The sequence below is a fragment of the Epinephelus moara genome, chromosome 13, assembly GCF_006386435.1.
Source record: "Epinephelus moara isolate mb chromosome 13, YSFRI_EMoa_1.0, whole genome shotgun sequence".
Taxonomy (NCBI): domain Eukaryota; kingdom Metazoa; phylum Chordata; class Actinopteri; order Perciformes; family Serranidae; genus Epinephelus; species Epinephelus moara.
Genome location: NC_065518.1, coordinates 14,669,754 through 14,689,243, shown reverse-complemented (window position 1 = coordinate 14,689,243; position 19,490 = coordinate 14,669,754). Strand labels below are relative to the sequence as shown.

Here is a 19,490-nt window from a genome sequence, read left to right as displayed (position 1 = left end):
GGCATATTTCTAGATAAAGGATAAGGAAACGCTGCTTCCCCATGTTGCCGTGACGCTTGATCTGGGCACTGGCAAGATAGAGGGAAGTTTACCATAGTTCATTTACACATCGTTCATGTCGCATTTGTGTTCCAAAGACATGCAGGTTAATTGGTGACTCTAAATTGGTTGTAGGTGTGAATGTGAGTGTGAATGGTTGTCTGTCTCTGTCAGCCCTGTGATAGTCTCACCTCACGCCCAATGTCAGCTGGGATAGGCTCCAGCCCCCCGCGACCCTCAAGAGGATAAGAGGTTACGAAGATGGATGGATGTGTCTATATCTGATTTTTTTGTGTTGCCTTTGCAAGTTCAACCACAGAGACTAAAGGGGGTCGTCTGTTGTTGATCTCGGCTCCTCCAGTCTGCGTGTTGAAGTATCCTTGGGCAAGATACTGAATCCCAAATTGCTCCTCATGGCTGTTCCATTGGTGTGTGTGTGTGTACTGAGTAGATAGATAGATAGATAGATAGATAGATACTTTATTCATCCCCTCAGGGAAATTCAGGGTATCTCATAGCTCAATAAATACAGTAAGAACAGACAGTAGCCTACAAAACAACACAAACGCACAATAAAAGACGTATTCGGACAGTCAATAAATAAAATGTGAGCTAGCAGGTGGCACCTTGTATGGTAGCCTCGGCCCCCAGTGTGTGAATGTGAGAATGTGACTCAGTAATGTAAAAGCACTTTGAGTGGTCAGAAGAGTAGACAGGTGCTTTACAAAACAGACAAAGATCGGATGTGTAATCAGCCTTGTACATCATTCAAGCCAAGCCTCACCGTCTCATAGCATTCACTGGGGGTTCAGTGTAGCCTAAGGTAAGCCTTCTAAATGTGTCTAACACTGTTATATGCCGGTGCTCTGGGAGAATGAACAGCAGATCAAATGTGCTCCCACTGCGAGAAACCGACTGGCAGCCAGAGGGGCAGCTCATTAGCACACCATGACTCAAATTACAGCCAATCCATTTTTAAAAAAAAAAATTTAACATTTCGGATCACAGGCAATTAAATACAGTTTCAAGGAAGTTTAAATCCATCTTCTCTGCCGGGAAATTGTTTAGTTGGCTTAGTTAATTGATCAGTAGTTCAGAAATGATTTTCTGTTCAACAGGAGATCCACCTCCAGGTCTTGTCTCATGTTTACTCAGTCTGCACACTGTTGCCTTGAAAGCAAGCTGAAGATTAGAACCTCTGTCACATCCAAATTAACTAAGAAGCCACAACAACAGCAAACTGAGTTATTATTTTCTGATGCTGTTTAAGGGGTTTTGACCTCTATCAAGCCACCCCCCTAAGTTATGTATTTGAATCCGTAATCCTGATCTGTCGCTGTAGTTCCCAAGCCTTTCCTTATTTTCGTGTTCTTACAGTGTGATTAGCAGTGTGTTATCAGTGTAAAATGCCACCCGTGTTCACCGCTGTGAGAGTGGTATTATTAGCAGAGGCATTCTTGCAAAACAAGATTGATCCTGGAGATGGTTAGCTCTGCAGGAGACCATCTGCTGCATGTTAATTTGTTACTGGCAAGGCATGTTTGTTTGTAAATCAGTTCATACACGGTGTCGGTTCGAGGTGTTGAACAGACAACATTAAACATGATAAAAGAAGAGCGGAAGACATATCATATCAAAGAGCATCTGTTTTTATTAGTGTTTGTTTTGTCTGTCCTCCATCTGTCTGCTTTATCGACTGACAGTAAGGCGTTACCATCCATCTCTCAGGAGGTTTGATGGCATGTAATGGTGTGAGCACGTTATTAGAAAAGCACAAATGAGATCCATGTTTCTGTTCCAGTCAATAGGTGATTTTCTTTTTGTGTTGAGGTTGTAGTAGATGCAATGAGAAACGGTTATCAGGAGCTTTTAACCCTTGAGTGAGTCATCAGGAACCATTGACCTGTGAGTGAGTGCTTCTTCATTGCTCTCCCCCAGGCGATCTACGCGTGTCCAGACGAGCCTGCGCTCAGTCAAAACGAGCTGGTCCTCACTGCTGACGCCATCATGAAGAGAGCAGACTTCTTGTGCTGCAAAGACGGCTTCTTGGAGGTAACCTCACCACAGTACCGTGTTGTCTGTCAAAGTCATATTTCTTGTTTTATAATGAGAAGCACTTTGTCAGGAGGGCTCTTAACTTCAGTTTCTTTTTATTTTGATTTGGTAAATATATAGTTGTAGAGGTGGTGTGCCTGTTGAAAGAATCTTACAAGCAAACAAAATGCATTGAAGAGTTCAGAACTTCTTTCAAGGTTGAACATTTTCAGAAATGTTTTCACTTGTTCATGAGACAATGCAATGTTCATAAAAGACCTATTGTATTTTGCTTAAGAAGTTAAGAAGTTCTTTCAGCAACTCTCTTATTATACACTCAGTGAGGTCCTATCTAGGCTACATCCACAATAATGCTTTTCTTCTTTTAAAACCTCTTGCACTCCACCCCCATTTTGTAGCGAAAACGCCTAAAATGACATGCCCAAATTAAAATGACGGTAGCCTCTGAACAGCTCTGACTACATGCATGCATGGGGTCTTGCCAGAAAGAAAACTCCCTGAAGTTTCTTGTGAAAGTGTCAGAAACACTGTAGGTGATACAGAGACAGAGTAATGGGCCTCTGAAGTCAGTAAAAAGTTGAAGATTTTGCCTAAAAAAAAATAAAAAAAAAAAAAGATTTTCAGGATGAATAACTGTTTGTGGCTTCATCTGAGCAGGTAAATGACACTGTGGGGCTGTAGGCACACTATCAATGAACATTTGTTTCAAATTTGAAGAAGACTGCTCAAAGTATGACCATTCTACAGTGTTTTTTCCATGAAAAGATCCAGGCGGAGCTCCAAATGACAAGAGCGCTCACTCCGCTTCAAAACAGCACTATCAGTGATCAAACAACACTCAGCCAGCTTCAAACATTGTACCTTATCTAAATCAGGTGTGATTATGATAGCTGATGTTGTTTATGACACAGAAACACCATAAAGTATCACCAAATAAAGATATATGAAACATGAAAGTTGTGATCCCACTTTCTAGGCGGTATATCTCAGCCAAAAATAGTGGTAGGAGTGAGACTCATTACTTTTATAAAAGATCTAAGTCTCCACTCACAGCTCTGCATGAGATCGCAAGTAATCCTTTAACTTTTCCCCTCAAAAAACGGCATGACATGACTTGTCACCACTCATTGCGATTTTGGACTTTGTGTGTTTAGGCTGCTCTGGTGCGAAATCCATAAGAAATAAAAGAAAAATTATGTCATTTTTGAAAAGTCGAGAGCTTCCTGAATCCGGCGATATCAAACATCACATGGTTTGATGACGTAGTGCGCCTGTGAGATACCATTTAATAGAGGAGGGAGGGAGCGTGGACGCCGGCGTCCGAGCGCAGTTAGAGAGGTTAAAATGCATAACTATTGCTTTGTTTACACCTATTGTTCAGACCACCCCTAAAATGGAGACCTTTGAAGACCTTATTTCAGTCTGGACATGTTGAAACCTTTGGAGAGGATGACCCAGACGTCCACACTCACTTCTTGATTAGGTTTTGTTAGTCACAGCTTGTCAAGTTAAAACAATATAGCTACATCTACATACCTTTTCGGAATTTATCCTTCCTGTGTGGGTCCTGTTTTCCCATTGCCATGGCTTCCTCTGGTCATAGATAATGCTCTGCTCTGATGTGTCACAGTATTTGTTTTGTAACAAATACTATGACATACTGTGACCAAATAGGGGGTGGAGCACATTTTTCTCTTAATTGTGGTATAAGACAAGTAGTCTTCAGTCTCTCGCCATCTTTGTAATATTTTCTGTAACTTGGCAACCAACTGCAGAGTAAACAGTCTGCTAAACGCATGCCAAATGTACATGGATGGTCATGTGAAAGTATTTTTAGGTGTGTTAGTATTGACAGAGATTATTTATGAAATGGTGCCAAAACACAGATTAGGGTTTTTTTTTGTTCGTTGTTTTTGTTGGTGTCTTAAGCCCTATTCGGACAAGATTGGTTTAACGTGGAGATGTGGGGTAAAGTAATTATTACCAGGGATTTTAGTCCCGTCTGAACACGCCATGTCTGTAACCATTACAGACAATGTCAATAAAAATTACGGCAACTTTTACCTTCTGTAAAACGCACATGCCGACAGGGAAGTGACGCTGAGTTACCACTCCCATCTCTGGTAGAATTATGGAGATTTCTTGTCCCGTGCGAATCGGACATTTATATTACAGACATCCTGTGGTAAACGGACTTTAGTCCACATCGCTGTGTGAAACTAATCCCGTCCGAGAGAGGATGGGGACGACATGTAGCAAAGGGCTGCAGGTTGGAACTGAACCCGGGCCGCTGCTAAGGACTCTGCTTACATGGGGCACACGCCTACCTGGTGAGCTAGAGGTTGCATTTGAGACTGTTTTTGTGTTTTAAAAAAAAAAGTCATTTTAAAAGTAAAAAGGTATTTGTTTGGATGTGGCCTTAAAGGAGCACTTGACCCCCCAAATGACCTTTTGTATATTACATAACCCTGTGGTACATTGAACTAATGGGAAAAAAAGTTTTTCTCATATGCCTTCACAGTGAACAAAAAATGCAAAAACTGAAAAAAATTCAAGATGAACTAAAGTATAACAAGTCCGCGTTTAAAGCCCAGTCCAGACCAAAGATCCGTTTTAGAATGTTGCAGAGAGAAGTTGCAGCAGATGTTGTCACCTGCAACTCTTGGAGCTCAGGTTTCATTTGTTGTTGTATATTTTTTGAGCAGCTACAAATTATATTCAGCTGCAAAATAAGCCTGAAAAGCTGGCACATGTCCTTGAATGTAGTGGCACTGGCCTCAACTGGCAGGTTTTCAGAACGTTGCAGACCAGGCAGACAAGAAATTTCAAGATTTGACTTGTCTCGTTGTAAATCTTTGGTCTGAACTGGGCGTAACAGCAAAACTATATCAAAACATCCATTTGCAAACTCTCACTTACCTAATGTGGTATAATCCAGTTTATCCAGTCATGTGCTCAGTACTTCCCAGAGACATGAAATTTTGATAAAACCTTATAATGAAAAATTAAACAAGAAGTGAAGTTGATCCGTGCTCTCTTCAAAGCCAGTCTCCATCAGCAAAAACAGTCATTTAATTTTACTGAACACAGGAGCCACTGCTCTACCACTGCCTTTATCAGTTAGTTTTGTTTGTGTGACTTTGGTGTTAAGTTCAGAGTCAGCGCATCTTAATAGTGCTGCAACTGCCAACTTGTGTGTTACTCACGTGTTTTTGTTTTTTTTACTGGACTGCAGTAACCGTCAATAATAGGGAGAAAAATCATTACACTTTCTCTGGTTGTGGTGCAACACTACTACATACATAAGTACATAAGAAAACGTGGTTTAAAGTGTATCCTTTGACTTTTGACACTGTTAAAATGAGAAATAACATGGCAGATTTTCCAGAGCACATGAGGTTAATGGGTTGTGCTGGCAGTAACACATGTGAACCTTTCCCCTCTCTTGTGAAGGAGTTAACTGACACAGGCTCAGAGAAGTACCTGGAGGTACAGTGGCCAAGCATGCGGAATTGCTTTTTAACTGAATCGAGAATGGTGTGTCAGCGAGAGCTGGAACAGTTTGATTATTTATTTAACAACTCCACTGTTGCTCTCCTTTGTGCTTAGATTCGTGCTGTGACATCTGACTGCTCTCTTTGAAGCTGGAGATTTTTTAAAGAGATTGCTTAATGTGATTTACTGGGAGTTTGCATTCTTTGCTACTGTAATATCTAACAACTGCATGACAGTGTGTCATGTGTCAATCAGCACACAATGTGATCAAACTTCTTTGTTCTGATGAATGTTAATGAGCCTTTTGAGTATTTCTGAAACTGTTGAAATCTCTTCCCTCAACTGTAGGAGATAAAGAAATTCATCAAGAGCATCGCAGAAAGGATCAAGAAGACCAGGGACAAGTATGGCATCAACGACAACGGCACCAGCGAGGTAGGCGGCAAACATGGTGGATTCATTTGCCGAATGCAGTAATATCCTTAAAAGCCCCTCTTCAGCTGGGGTTACTTTATGTCTTACGGTTAACGTTCTTTCTCAAACAGAGAATGGGGGTCTGGTTATTAGTCAGACATAATCCATCAATTTACTATGACAACCAGTGTGCTGTTGTGGCGTTTTTGTCAAGGTCAACATCACTAGCAAGGATAGCGATAGCACATAAGTTATGATTAGGAGCCTCCTTTACCTGGAAATAAGGGCCCCAATGAGCTGAGGGTCATCAGACCACACACCCCAGCTCTAGATGTGCGCTGACTGCACACACCTCATCATCTGGGAGATTGCTGAGCAGCCAGTTTGCTACGTTCCACAAGCTCTGGTAGTTTTATATGCCCCCATGCCAGTGATAGCCATAGCCAGAGGCATGTTTTTGGGTTAACCATCTGTCCCATTCTCATGAACGCAATATCTCAAGTACACTTTAAGGGAATTTCTTCAAACGTGGGACAAACATCCTCTTGGACTCAACAATGAGCTGATTAGATTATGGTGATAATAGGTCACTATGATCTTGCGCCCATCTTATTCTGGTGAGTGCGATATCTCAAGAACACCTCACGGGAATTTCAACAGGTAAGAATTTGCTGCTCGAAGATCAAGGTCACTGTGACCTTGCGTCTTTCTCATTCCCATAAACCTGATATCTCATAAGGGCTTGAGGTAATTTTTCAAATTTGGCACAAACATCCACTTTGGACTCGACTACAAACTAATTAGAATTTGGGGGTTGAAGGTCAAAGGTCACTGTGACCTCACAAAACATATTTTTGGCCATAACGTAAGAAGTTGTAAGCTAATTATGGCAACATTTCACACAAATGTCTGACAGAATAAAATGATGAAGTGATTACATTTCATATCATATTCTTATCTCATTTTATCCAAAAGGCCAAAGGTCGACTTCTTTGTGACATCATAATGTTCTGCAAAAACACATATCTGGCCATTAGCTCATGGCAATGTTAACTGGTTTGCCGATCAGACGTCAAGAAGCAGATTGTACCAGTGCAAGCTTGGAGGATGACTTGTGCCCTGCAGCTTCTACCATAGTCATACGCCATCTTCCCATTGAAGCAACAACCATCTGTTTTTAACTTTGAGCACAAAATTAAGACATTTGTCAAGAACTATTTAGCAAACAGTGTAGCTAATCAACATTGTCGGGACAGGACTCAAATAAATCTGCCAAAAAAACATTGGACTGGGGCCTCAAGCTCAGCCATATCTGAAACCTAATGATTGTCTCTCTTCTTTTGTGTTGCAGCCAAAAGTTCTTTATCAGCTGGACCGCATAACCCCCACCCAGCTGGAGAGGTTTCTGGAAACCTGCAGAGACAAGTACATGAGGTACAAGACTCTCATTTTATTCCAAGGCTCAATGTTATTTTTACTTATCCATTCTCAGCAAAAGTTTTTGTTTTTCTTAAGGGAAGAGCTTTTGATTTTGTCCCTACATACTCAGAAACTGTGACTCTAGCTGCAAAAACAAGACCACTGCGATTACCAGTAAACAACATCCTCTTGCAATTAGGTGGCTCAGAATGTGCCTCTTGGAATAGGAGGTAAGAAGTTGGGCGAAAATATTATAATGACACAGAGTCCAACTAAGCAAGGAAAAGTAAGACTAGGGGTATAGTGGGGTGACACTGGAAAATAACTACTTTGCTTTTCCGAAAACCCACACTGTACCGTGCACAGGTACGAAGGCCTTTGCACACCAACTTCATATTTTTTGTCTGGAAAAATGAATACGGCCTAAAGTTGTGTCAATCACATTTACTATTAAACTTTTGTTTGTTGAGAGACGTTGGAACAGATTTGATTTTCTCATGACCAGTTGTTTGGCCAAGAAGCAGTGAGGAAAATGTGGTGAAACCTGCAGGACACAAACATTCACAACAAGTATCATTTCATAAATCAGACAGCCTGCTTTAAACAGGTCAGATAGTAATATTCAGATGGATGATGGTGATGAGGAAGAAGATAAAATAGCGGATGAGGACCACAGAGGGCTTCAGGGTGGAGACAGAGTGAGGACAGCTCAGCCCTAGAATCGAGCAATATATTATATTATACATTGTCTTCTTCTTGCAGATTCTGTAATAGTTTTCATCTAGTCCTTGGCTTGTTTTATTCCCACATGCATGCTCATAAATATGCTAATTGAAAGGCCGTTGAGATGATGATAATGTTTGTGTAATAGCCGCCAAGTGTCCCTTAAGTGTCCGTTTAATCAAAGCTGAGTCAGTCTCTTATGTGTTCACTCGTATAGAGCTCAGATGGAGCCAGGCTCGGCAGTTGGGGCTCTGTGTGCCCAGAGCATCGGAGAGCCTGGTACTCAGATGACCCTGAAAACCTTCCACTTTGCTGGCGTAGCGTCCATGAACATCACTCTGGGGGTGCCTCGCATCAAAGAGATCATCAATGCCTCCAAGAACATCAGGTATGATATATAATTACATGATAATAGTGGCACGTCATCAGCAAATAAAGGCCTTGAAATGAAATGTCGGCATCTACTGATGCAGGCTGATAAGATGATGATGGTTTAATGATGTGACTTTAATTAGTCCAGAAAGGTCAGATTTTCCCTGGTTGTGGCTACTGTCAGGACTTTCTCAGGGAGCCTGTTAAAGTCAGTTTCCAGTTTTGTTTGAAAATGTTACATAAAAATAAATATGGCATGTTTTATGTGCAAATTAGTTTGCCAGCAAATGTGTACTTTTTCAAAAGCATAGTATTTTATGTCTGCATCTGCCAGTGGGCCGTCACAGTAAGAGTAGGCATATTGTGTTTACTACAGCATTAGGTTGCACCAGCTATGCAAAAGTTCAAACGTAGCCTAGTTTGAACTTTATTTCTAACTTAGGTCAAAGTTTACGCACTACTTGAGGGTTGCACCAACTGAAATAACTCCAACTAGGCAAAACTTAAAACTTAATTCTTACACCAAGACCTTAGTAGGTGTAAAGTCCTCCATAAAATGGCTGTCATGGTGCATTGTTTTGAAAGGTGGAATAGTTTTAAGGATGAGGAGGAGCAAATTACACTGTTTTGTGCCGCCAGTGCATTCTTCCTGATAAATTACACCCCTTGGCCATTTATGATGACTTTGATTTATCCTCAGGCTTTTGTTTTCATGAGCAGAGGATTACCAGCATGCTTCCACCAGAGTTGTAACATGACAGATTACCAGCATGCTTCCACCAGAGTTGTAACATGACACAGACAGAAAGAGGGCCCTCAGTCCTTCCCTGGGGAGTTAATATTCTGTTTAAATGACGGCTGTGTATTGGGCCATCTACGTCCCAACCCTCACCTGTGGTCCTGAGCTTAGTGATCGAGAGAATGAGACTGCAGAAACAAGCAGCCGAAATGAGTTTGCTAGGCTCAGCTTTAGAGATAAAGTGAAGAGCTCAGACATCCAGAGGGAGCTGCTACTCCTTCGCCTTGAAAGGGGTCAGTTGAGGTGGTTTGGGCATCTGATCAGAATGCCTCCTGGGCGCCTGACCTTAGAGGTGTTTCGGGCATGTCCAACTGGTAGGAGGCCCAGGGGCCGACCCAGAACATGGTGGAGGATTGTGCATCTCTGCACCCTAACTTAAGAGAGAACTTGTGTATAGCTGGTGCAACAGGCTGCAGGAGAGACCTGATGTTTCTGAAATTTGTTGGAAAAAAATAAGTGCCTATGGCGGAAATCCAATGTTGAGCATTTCTAGTAATTACAGAGGTGTTTCTTTATGTTCCCTCTGTCATATGAGCACAGGAGGAGAAGGATGGAAGTAGTTCTCATGCTTGACATTTGCTGCAGCTTTTGGCCTGAGCCACTCTTAATGAAACATGTTGATCACTTGCCTGAGTCCATAGTTTAGACACTGCAATAGTCTGTTTAGCAAAATGAGCTCTGTTGGGACACAGAAACCGTCTCTTTGTGTCACAGTAATGAACACATCCCTAATTAGTTTTGAATAATCTGTCTCCACTCAGCACCCCTATAATCACTGCTCATTTGGATGTGGAAGACGACGCCGACTTTGCCAGGCTGGTGAAGGGAAGGATCGAGAAAACTCTTCTCGGCGAGGTACTCTAATCTGCAGCAAATTTTAAACTTGTGTCTTTTTTCCCCTCTTTCATTAGTAAATGAGTGACATTAAATTGAAAGACAGTAGTGTTTCCAAAACTGTCATTGTGAGAGTCAGGAACAAGTTGAAGAGTTGTGCTGTAATGAAGGTCTCTCGCTGTTCTCCACAGATTTCTGAGTACATAGAGGAGGTTTTTCTACCCGACGACTGCTTTATTCTGGTGAAATTGTCTCTGGAGAGAATACGCCTGCTGCGACTGGAGGTACCACAGCTTTCCTTTGTTTTTTTTACTGACACAGTGTGAATATTTCAACTGTGTCCCAGCTTTCACACCTACCCTTTGATTAAAGATTCATTATAGTTTGTTACAGATTGGCTGGTATTTTTGGAGTTTGGCCATCATTGCTGTCAGTCATGATAACACGGTGTTTAACATGGTGTTTAGTCGTAAAGTAATTGCTGACATCTGAGAATCTGGAGGCATCACTGTTGCTCACTCTCCCAGACCTCTTTGCAGCAATTAACTTGGTTAGTACTTGTCACAATACCAGAATTGTAAACTTCAATATTACACTAAAGAACTATACTCGATACCTCTTTAGATAAAACAAAAAAAGTCCTAGGTCCTTTTTTTTCCCTTTTTATTAACAACGTAAACACAGTCATTGAACATATAAACACGTTTGTAATAATGTTAATATTAATTACAATGTGGTTTGAAGTAGATCTGTTTTTTTTTTTTTTTTTTTTTTTAACTTCCGTACTTTTGATACTATTTAATGTATCATTTACGGAGAGTGTATCTGTTTAAACATGTGGTATCGAAAAAGTATTGATTCTTTTGATCAAACAATGACAATTAGTCCATCCATCCATTTTCATCCATTTATCCGGGGCCTGGTTGTGAGGGCAGCAGGCCAAGCAAAGCAGCCCAGATGTCCCTCTCCCCAAAAAATGCTTTCCAGGAGGAGCTGGCTCTACTCTGATCTCCCTCCTGATGTCTGAGCTCCTTACCCTATCTCTAAGGCTAAGTCCAGCCACCCCACGGAGGAAAATCATTTCAGCTGCTTGTATCCCCAATCTCATTCTTTCGGTCACTACCCAGAGCTCATGACCATAGATGAGGGTTGGGACACAGATGTACCAGGAAATTGAAAGCTTTGTCTTCTGGCTTTGTTCCCTCATGACCACAACAGTCCGGCGCAGCACCCGCATCACTACAGCAGCCGCAACAAACCACTGATCCATCTCACGCTCCATTCTACCCTCACCTGTTGTTAGAGAGTTATGATAATGCTTTAAAACAAAAAACTTTTTTCAGTTTTCTGACTCATTGCTAATTGTGCTGCTGTGAAAATACATTTAAGCATAACACAGATAACAGGAAAAGCACTCAGAGAGTGCAGATCTCGCCAAGTAGGTGATATTCCCTCCCCCTCTGCATCAGATTTTGCAGCCTGCATCACAATTAGGTTATTTGCATCACTATCATTATTAGGTTATATATGCCTTCACCATGGAGACACTGTGGTGTATTTATTTCGTTTTTATTTTGTACCAACACAGAATATAATATGTTTTTTTGTATTTTTCACTTTCTTTTTTCCCAACACAGAACAGTAATTTCAATTTTGGAATTACAGCAATATTTAGCAAGTAGAACAAGACGTGCTTTCCGGCCACCAGATGGCGCTATTTTCACCGTCTTTAGAAATTGGAATTGCTGCTGAGGCTGTCAGACGATAGACTTTATTCATTATTTTATTCACTTTGCTTCAACCGATCGCCACCAAAATTTTATCATCTGTTCCTTGTCTCATTATTCACCAATTTCATGAAAATCCGTTCATAACTTTTTGAGTTATTTTGCAGACAAACAAACAGACAAACAAACAGACCAACGCCAGCGAAAACATAACCTCCTTGGCGGAGGTAAATATGTTGCTGGCTTTATCCAATAAAAAAAACAAAAACATCTGAACAAACTATAGCCCACTCTATGAGTGCGAGAACAATCAGAAGAACCTATTAAAATCACAGAGTTATCAAAATTAAAAACCCCAAGCAAATTGTAATTAACATTTAATATATAAATTCAAATGTTTTTTTATAGACATAGTTTTATCTGATGTAAAGCATAACAGTGGGACACAGTTCAATGTCTGTGCCATTAATTAGATTAATTTATGATGAGTCATATGCAGTGTTAATTTTGTTGACAAAATGTATGATGAATATATTTCATCCACAACCTTTTTTTCCATTACAAAAACAAGACGATGACAAGTTAGAAATAGATCTTGATAATAAAATTTATGTTTCATTTTTGCTGGTGAGACAAGATGTGACGAAAATGTTAGTGGTACTATCCGACATCGAAAGCCAAGAACGGCCGTGCTTGTAGTTATCTTCAAAGCTGCATGAGAGACAGGCTGGTAAACTCCAGTAAGTAGTCTGCACCAGGATGTTTCAGTAGCCAGCAGATACACTCACACCAGAGCAGCATCAGCAGTTGGTGCGAGTTGCGAGCTGTAATTCAGCAGTAAATAATCAGCTGTGTGTGTCTGACTGTGGATGGTGGAGCTGCTGAATGGATTTGTTGAGTTCATTAGCAGCTCTGCCTGCCGCTTAATGGCAGCGGCGCAAGCAGCCACTGGCCACTGTTCCTCACAGCTGATCTCCGCAGGACTCCAGTCAGATTGGGACTGTATCGGGAAGGTTTATGGTTTGATGCTGTTTGACAGGCAGGTGGAAGGCTCAGTTATCTGTGAGTGTAGCTGTGCTGTAAGTAAACAGACTGAGCTCAGATCAGTTTTCTCTGACAGAAATGAAAGTTTAGTTTTAATCACCAACTCTGTGAGAGGACACTAGCTTAAATCTCCAGACTGACATGTTGCAGATTAAGAAAGAATTCAGGCTTTAATTAAGTTATTTTTTTCTTCTTCTTAACAGTGAGATCGATGAGTCAGAGTTTACAATGAACCTGGGGACAAACCTTAGTTGTCATATTAGTTATTTGTGGTGTCAAAGTTTTTAGACCATGAATAGAGATGTTGAGCTTTTCAAATGATGATTAGTAAGTGTGAGCTCACAAATCAAAAGCTGCTGGAGAAATGACAGTTTGTAAGTGTAGAAATAATTTGTAGTTGTAAAGAAAAAAATTGCCTTAATGAAATTTTTATACAACCTGTCACCTTGATTCTAATTTCTGACATATGAATTAGCCTCACTGGATTAGTTTAAAGATAAAAAACATAATGACTAAAACCTTTTGAATTTTCATTGACTTAAACTATGAAGAATAAAAATGACTAAAATATGACTAAAACTAATAAGCATTTTCATCTCAAGACTTAAACTAAGACTTAATCTAACATAGCTGTCCAAATTAATACTGTGTACATGTCATATGGAGATACAAAAATGGCCAGAAAAAAAGGCCTTATTGATCTTGTTCAGTTGATTTTAAACATAAAGCTCAGCCCTAATGTGCATTCGTTCTGCTGGGAAAAGTGCATTAAACTTTTGTTGAGGTCTTCAAAAGATCCTTAAAAGCTTTAAATCTGATCTCAGAAAGTCTACAGCAACCTTCTATAAAAGTTAAAGCATTTGTGAACCCTATCATTGATTCTGGAGTTAAAACAAACTTCAATGACACTGAAGAGGCACTGAAGTCTTTCTTTCATCACATAATGCAACATCAAGTTTGCGCTCTGTTGCTCTAACAAAAGCAGCTACATCATTTAGATTTTTTAGATAAGTGGTGTTGGGTTGTGTTCTAAGAACAACAAATGTTTTGTTTTGTTTTTTCTTTCAGGTAAACGCAGAAACAGTGCGTTACTCCATCTGCATGTCTAAGCTACGAGTGAAACCAGGAGACATCGCTGTGCACGGCGAGGCGGTTGTGTGTGTGTCTCCACGAGAGAACAGCAAAAGCTCCATGTACTACGTGCTGCAGTCATTAAAAGAGGAACTTCCTAAGGTCACTGATTATTTGGTTGTCTTTGAATTGATAATTAGAGTAATTACTAAGTGAGGCCCAGAATACTGTTCGTTATGTGGTGCTCTTAAATTTGTGCCCCTAAATACAAAGTAAAGTGTTAGTTTCTTTTGTTTTAACTGTTCTCTTTTCTCTCTCTGAAAGGTGGTGGTCCAAGGAATACCTGAAGTGGCCCGCGCTGTCATTCACATAGACGAACAGAGCGGCAAGAACAAGTACAAACTGCTTGTGGAGGGAGACAACCTGAGAGCTGTCATGGCAACACATGGAGTGAATGGAAACAGGACCACTTCAAACAACACCTATGAGGTAACTTTAAAAAGAGATCAGAGCCTCAGATTAGAGCCCTGTATACGTCCTTATTTTGGTTCCACATCTGTCGCATGAATTCTGAGACTGAATCTGATACCCGTGACAGATTGTGTTCTGCAAACTGGCCTGCTTCAGTAATAAATACAGGTCAAGACAATTTGAGTGAAATTCAGTTCCATACCGATATTTAGCCGATAAATCGGTGCATCCCCAAATTAAATAACATCCATCAGAAATACAAATGGATTAACCAGTTTTCTAATTGGTGTTCTATTAGCAGTGATATACCCACAGCTTAAAACAAATCAGGACAAAGCATAAAAACTTTATCCAAGGTGATGGTTTGAAGGAATTTAATACCACATTTCATCATCAACCATTGTTTATTCCAGGAAAAATTGATTTAGCTCTTTTACAGGAATGCCTTGAGTTCATATTCAATGGGCTTGAAGGATACACATATATAATAACAACTGCAATAAAGTGATGAAAAAAGTCCATATAAACAAATAAGTAGCAGCAATATTTGTCAAGAATTATAAACAACAATAAAAAATTTAAAAAAAAAAAAAAACAGTGAAAAAGTGAAATAATCAGAATAGAGTCTGCCATAAAGGACGGATACAAAACAACAACAATAAAAACAGTAATATGTAGAAAACCTTGTCTGTCAGTTAACCAAAGCAGGAACAACCACATCATCTAGCATACACTTGAAATGTTATAAGAACACGTACCTGTATAATTTAAACACCTCTTGGAACTTGTTCCATTTATTTGGGACGAAGAAACTAAAAGTTAATTTACCAAGCTCTGTACTGATCTGAGGAGTTTTAAGGGATAAACAAAAAGGAGACAATGTTCTTCCCTTCTGTCAGTCAGAGACGACCATCCAACATTCTGTTATAGCTCACATTGGTGTTTCATTCAGGGCACCCTATTTAAACTGCTTTGGTCTGCCTACTGTTGCTGCTTCCTCTGCAAGCTGCTTTGCAACCTGCCTCCACCCCAGCTCCTCCTTTTCATGTTGTGTCTGACTTACCAATATCATTTCTGTTTGTCTTTGATGATGGCTCTGTTCTGTTCTTTGGGGGTCTTTGCTGCTGCTCTTAGGCTTTCCATGTAGGCGCATGGAAGGGCAGAGAGGTTTGCTCTCTGTACCTCAGGCTTTCCTCGTTTGCATGTGGAAGGGCAGAGAGGTGTGCTCTCTCCGCCTTAGGCTTTCTGTGTAGGCCTGTGGAAAGGCAGAGGCCCCAGAACAAAGCCGTATCACCAAATTCTAGTTCTTCTTAGAAATAAAATGGAAACTGTGGTCGACTGTATCAAGTGAATTTAGTGTGGATTGAGCTGCATGCATGTACAAAATATTGGCATAATCTAAGACTGACACTACAGTAGATTGAGTAATTGTCCCTCTATTTATTAAAAACAAGCATGACCAAAATCTGTACAATGCACCCAATTGAATTCTCACCTTCTTTGTAAGCTTAAGCACGTTCATATGCAAGTCAACATAATTCTGATTAATAATATAGTGAACTTTTTTTTTTTTTTTTTTTTTAAGATATTTTTTGGGCATTTTTTTTGCCTTTAATGGACAGGACAGTTAAGTGTGAAAGGGGGAGAGAGAGGGGGGGATGACATGCAGCAAAGGTCCCCAGGCTGGACTCGAACCCGGGCCGCTGCGGCAACAGCCTTATACATGGGGCGCCTGCTCTACCACTAAGCCACCGACGCCCCAATATAGTGAACTTTTAATGCATAATGCTACTTGTGATTTTATTGAAGGCTCCTTTTTAGAACTAGCATGGGCAAATGGTCAGAGAACGCAAACATATTCAAGTATTTCAGTGAAAGCTAGAACAACCTTGCAAATAAAATTGCTCTTATTTTCTGCATCACTGATATACTGTAGCATCCTGTAGCAAAAAAAAAAAAAAAAATGATATACTGTAGCATCCTGTAGCAAAAAAAAAAAAAAAAAAGAATGCATCGTAATGTGCACAGTTTGTGTTACTGTTATTGTTACTTGGTGGCATTGCTGTTGGGGGCTCAACAATTTGGACTAAGTGCATTTATAATGTATTCCCTCAGCTGAGAATCTGTTTTGCTCATAGATGGACTATTGACTATAGAACGATGCTATTCACAAAGGAAATGATGAGCGAAAGGCATTTCTTAGCCAATTTAAAACCGAAAGTCAGAACATAAACTGGTCCTCTCCAGGTATCCATGCAGCTTTGTGACACTGAAAACTGTGACTGTAGACTCAACTTACCTCACTAAGCTATTTCGTTTTGTGGTACACCCCTCTGAAGCATCACAGGGCTATAAATAACGTGGATATAAGATAAGATAAAACTTAATTGATCCCACACCAGGGAAATTCACACAATACAGCAGGTCAAAAAGCACAGATAGAAAAGCAAGTTGAATGGCAATAGAATACTTATGGAATAAAGACAAAATATCAAATTTAGAAAAATATAAAGTTCTAAAGTTAGACACAACTATACACTCAATACTATTCACACTATTGAGTCTTTATACTTGGTCTACTCCATTGATATGAATGGGGCAGACAAAATATTAGACACTAGCCAACTCACTCTGAAATCAGCATTCAGTTTCATGTGCATGCTGTCGTCTGACAGCAGTAAGATTTGCCATAACACGCTTTGTGTCAGTGACTCTGAACTGTAATATGAGATAAACAGCCTCAGAGAGTAACAAAGAACCAGCTAAGATGACCTACCACTGAAAGAAAAGAGGAAAAAAAGTCAGTAGACAGCATCACAAAAGCTACAGGTCTTATTTTTCTTATTTTTATTGTCCTACATCATGATAAGAGTGATTACACACATTATTAGAGGCTATTGTGCAGAGATATAAATAAAAATATTAAAAAAAGGGGCCTTGAGATTTTGGCCCTTTGGTGTGCCTTGAAAACAAAACATTTGAAAACCATTATAGACTGACACGTGTAACCGGCGAAAAATATTCTCTGCAGTTAACCAATTAATGGTTAACTGTTGACATCACTAGGTCGGGCCCAATCGGGTTGAGGCAGAGAATCAAATCTCTAACAGGCTTGCTTGATTTACAATCTTCTCTGTGTATTTTTTCAGGTTGAGAGGACTTTGGGTATCGAGGCAGCCAGATCCACCATCATCAACGAGATTCAGTACACCATGGTGAACCACGGAATGAGCATCGACCGGCGCCACGTGATGCTTCTTGCAGATCTCATGTCCTACAAGGTATGACCATCACAGTCTTGATGTTTCTTAAACTGAGCATGGCGTTAGTTCAGGCAGGACACAATGTCAAGCTCAGCTCACATCCCAGCTACACCAGCTGATCTCAAACAGCCCAATCAACTGATGGAGCAGCTGATTGATCACATGATTCCTTTCTATGCAACCAATTGGTAAATTTCATTCAGGGCGCCCTATTTAAACTGCTCTGGCCTACCTACTGTTGCTGCTCCTTCTGCAAGCTGCTTTGTGACCCGCCTCCACCCCAGCTCCTCCTTTTCATGCTGTGCCTGACTTATCAATGTAATTTCTGTTTGTCACTGATGCTGCTCTGTTCTGTTCCCGGGGGGTCTTTGCTGCTGCTCTCCCTGCCTTAGACTTTCCATGTAGGCGCATGGAAGGGCAGGGAGGTTTGCTCTCTCTGCCTCAGTCTTTCTTCGTTTGCATGTGGAAGGGCAGAGCGGTGTGCTTTATTTGCCTCAAGGCTTTCTACGTAAGCATGTGGATGGGCAGAGAGGTGTGCTCTCTCCGCCTTAGGCTTTCTGCGTAGGCCTGTGGAAAGGCAGAGAGGCCCCAGAACAGAGCCATATGGCCAAATATAATACTGCAAATGGAGTGTAATTAAGTGTTCCTGACTGAATTGCATTTCTGCTGTATTTCACCTATTGTATTGTCCTCTGTCCATAAAGGGGGAGATCCTTGGAATCACCAGGTTTGGTTTGGCCAAAATGAAAGAGAGCGTTCTCATGCTGGCCTCCTTCGAGAAAACAGCCGATCATCTCTTTGATGCCGCCTACTTCGGACAAAAGGACTCTGTCTGCGGTGAGCTGACGCTTCATCTCTGTTGTGAACTTGAACTCCACTCTTGATTGGATCTTAACAAGTCTTGTGTTCTTCTTTCAGGTGTGTCTGAGTGCATCATTATGGGGATTCCAATGAATATCGGAACAGGACTGTTTAAACTCCTACACAAGGCGGACAAGGATCCCTCTCCAGTCAAAAGGCCTCTCCTCTTTGACTGCCCAGACTTCCATATTCCTTTGATCACATAGCAGCGAGGAGAGAAGCAACAGCAGTAGGATTTTTGAAGGAGGATTTTTTTTCCTCAGGACCTGCTGTCTACAGACATTTTGAGATTATCTTCAGCAATTACAGAAGTGCCTGCAGAAGTGTCAGATGATTTCCTCTGTGGGGATCTAACAGGAAATTGGAATACAGCCTCTTGTTATTTTGGCTGCAACACTGTTGCTGACAGACTATGTGGACGCTGTATTTCATCTTACACATAAAGTTCGTTAGCATGTAAGAGGAAGTGGAATTGCTTATTATTTCAGTTCAAATCAGGTAATGTGTTAAGAGAGAACAGAACAGTTCAGATGCTCTGATGTTCTTTTTGGCTTTTTATGTGTTTGTAAAACAGTGTGTTTCCTGTGTTATTAAGATGTTACATAATCTTATGTTCCCTCAGTGTAGTAGCACTGAACAAGTGTGCAGCAGACTTGAGAAAGATTACCTCTTAATCATGAAGCAGACTTCATTTCTTTCGGTTAAATATACAAGTCTTGTTTTTAGCATTGCAGCTTTGAGACTTTTCATTCACACTGCAAAACCCACTTCAGGTTGTCTTTTCTGAAAAGTGCTTGTTTTCGTACGAGATTCACATCATTAGGGGTTCATTGAGGTAAAACATTTCCATCCTGTGTGAAGCCTATTCCTAAAATGTATATATAATGTAATAAAAAAATATGA

At 40.5% G+C, this 19,490-nt stretch overlaps 1 protein-coding gene across 1 annotated transcript in view; it reads left to right on the top strand.

Annotated features, from left to right (window-relative positions):
* polr3a (polymerase (RNA) III (DNA directed) polypeptide A) overlaps window positions 1-19,490 on the top strand; it is a 55,844-nt gene extending 36,354 nt beyond the window's left edge. The window contains exons 21-31 of the mRNA XM_050059645.1: window positions 1,978-2,091; window positions 5,938-6,024; window positions 7,355-7,437; window positions 8,363-8,533; window positions 10,078-10,171; window positions 10,342-10,434; window positions 13,990-14,154; window positions 14,317-14,481; window positions 17,613-17,744; window positions 18,431-18,563; window positions 18,645-19,490. Coding sequence (XP_049915602.1) covers window positions 1,978-2,091; window positions 5,938-6,024; window positions 7,355-7,437; window positions 8,363-8,533; window positions 10,078-10,171; window positions 10,342-10,434; window positions 13,990-14,154; window positions 14,317-14,481; window positions 17,613-17,744; window positions 18,431-18,563; window positions 18,645-18,793 — 1,386 coding nt within the window. The 3' untranslated portion in view covers window positions 18,794-19,490. The remainder of the gene's footprint in view (window positions 1-1,977; window positions 2,092-5,937; window positions 6,025-7,354; window positions 7,438-8,362; window positions 8,534-10,077; window positions 10,172-10,341; window positions 10,435-13,989; window positions 14,155-14,316; window positions 14,482-17,612; window positions 17,745-18,430; window positions 18,564-18,644) is intronic.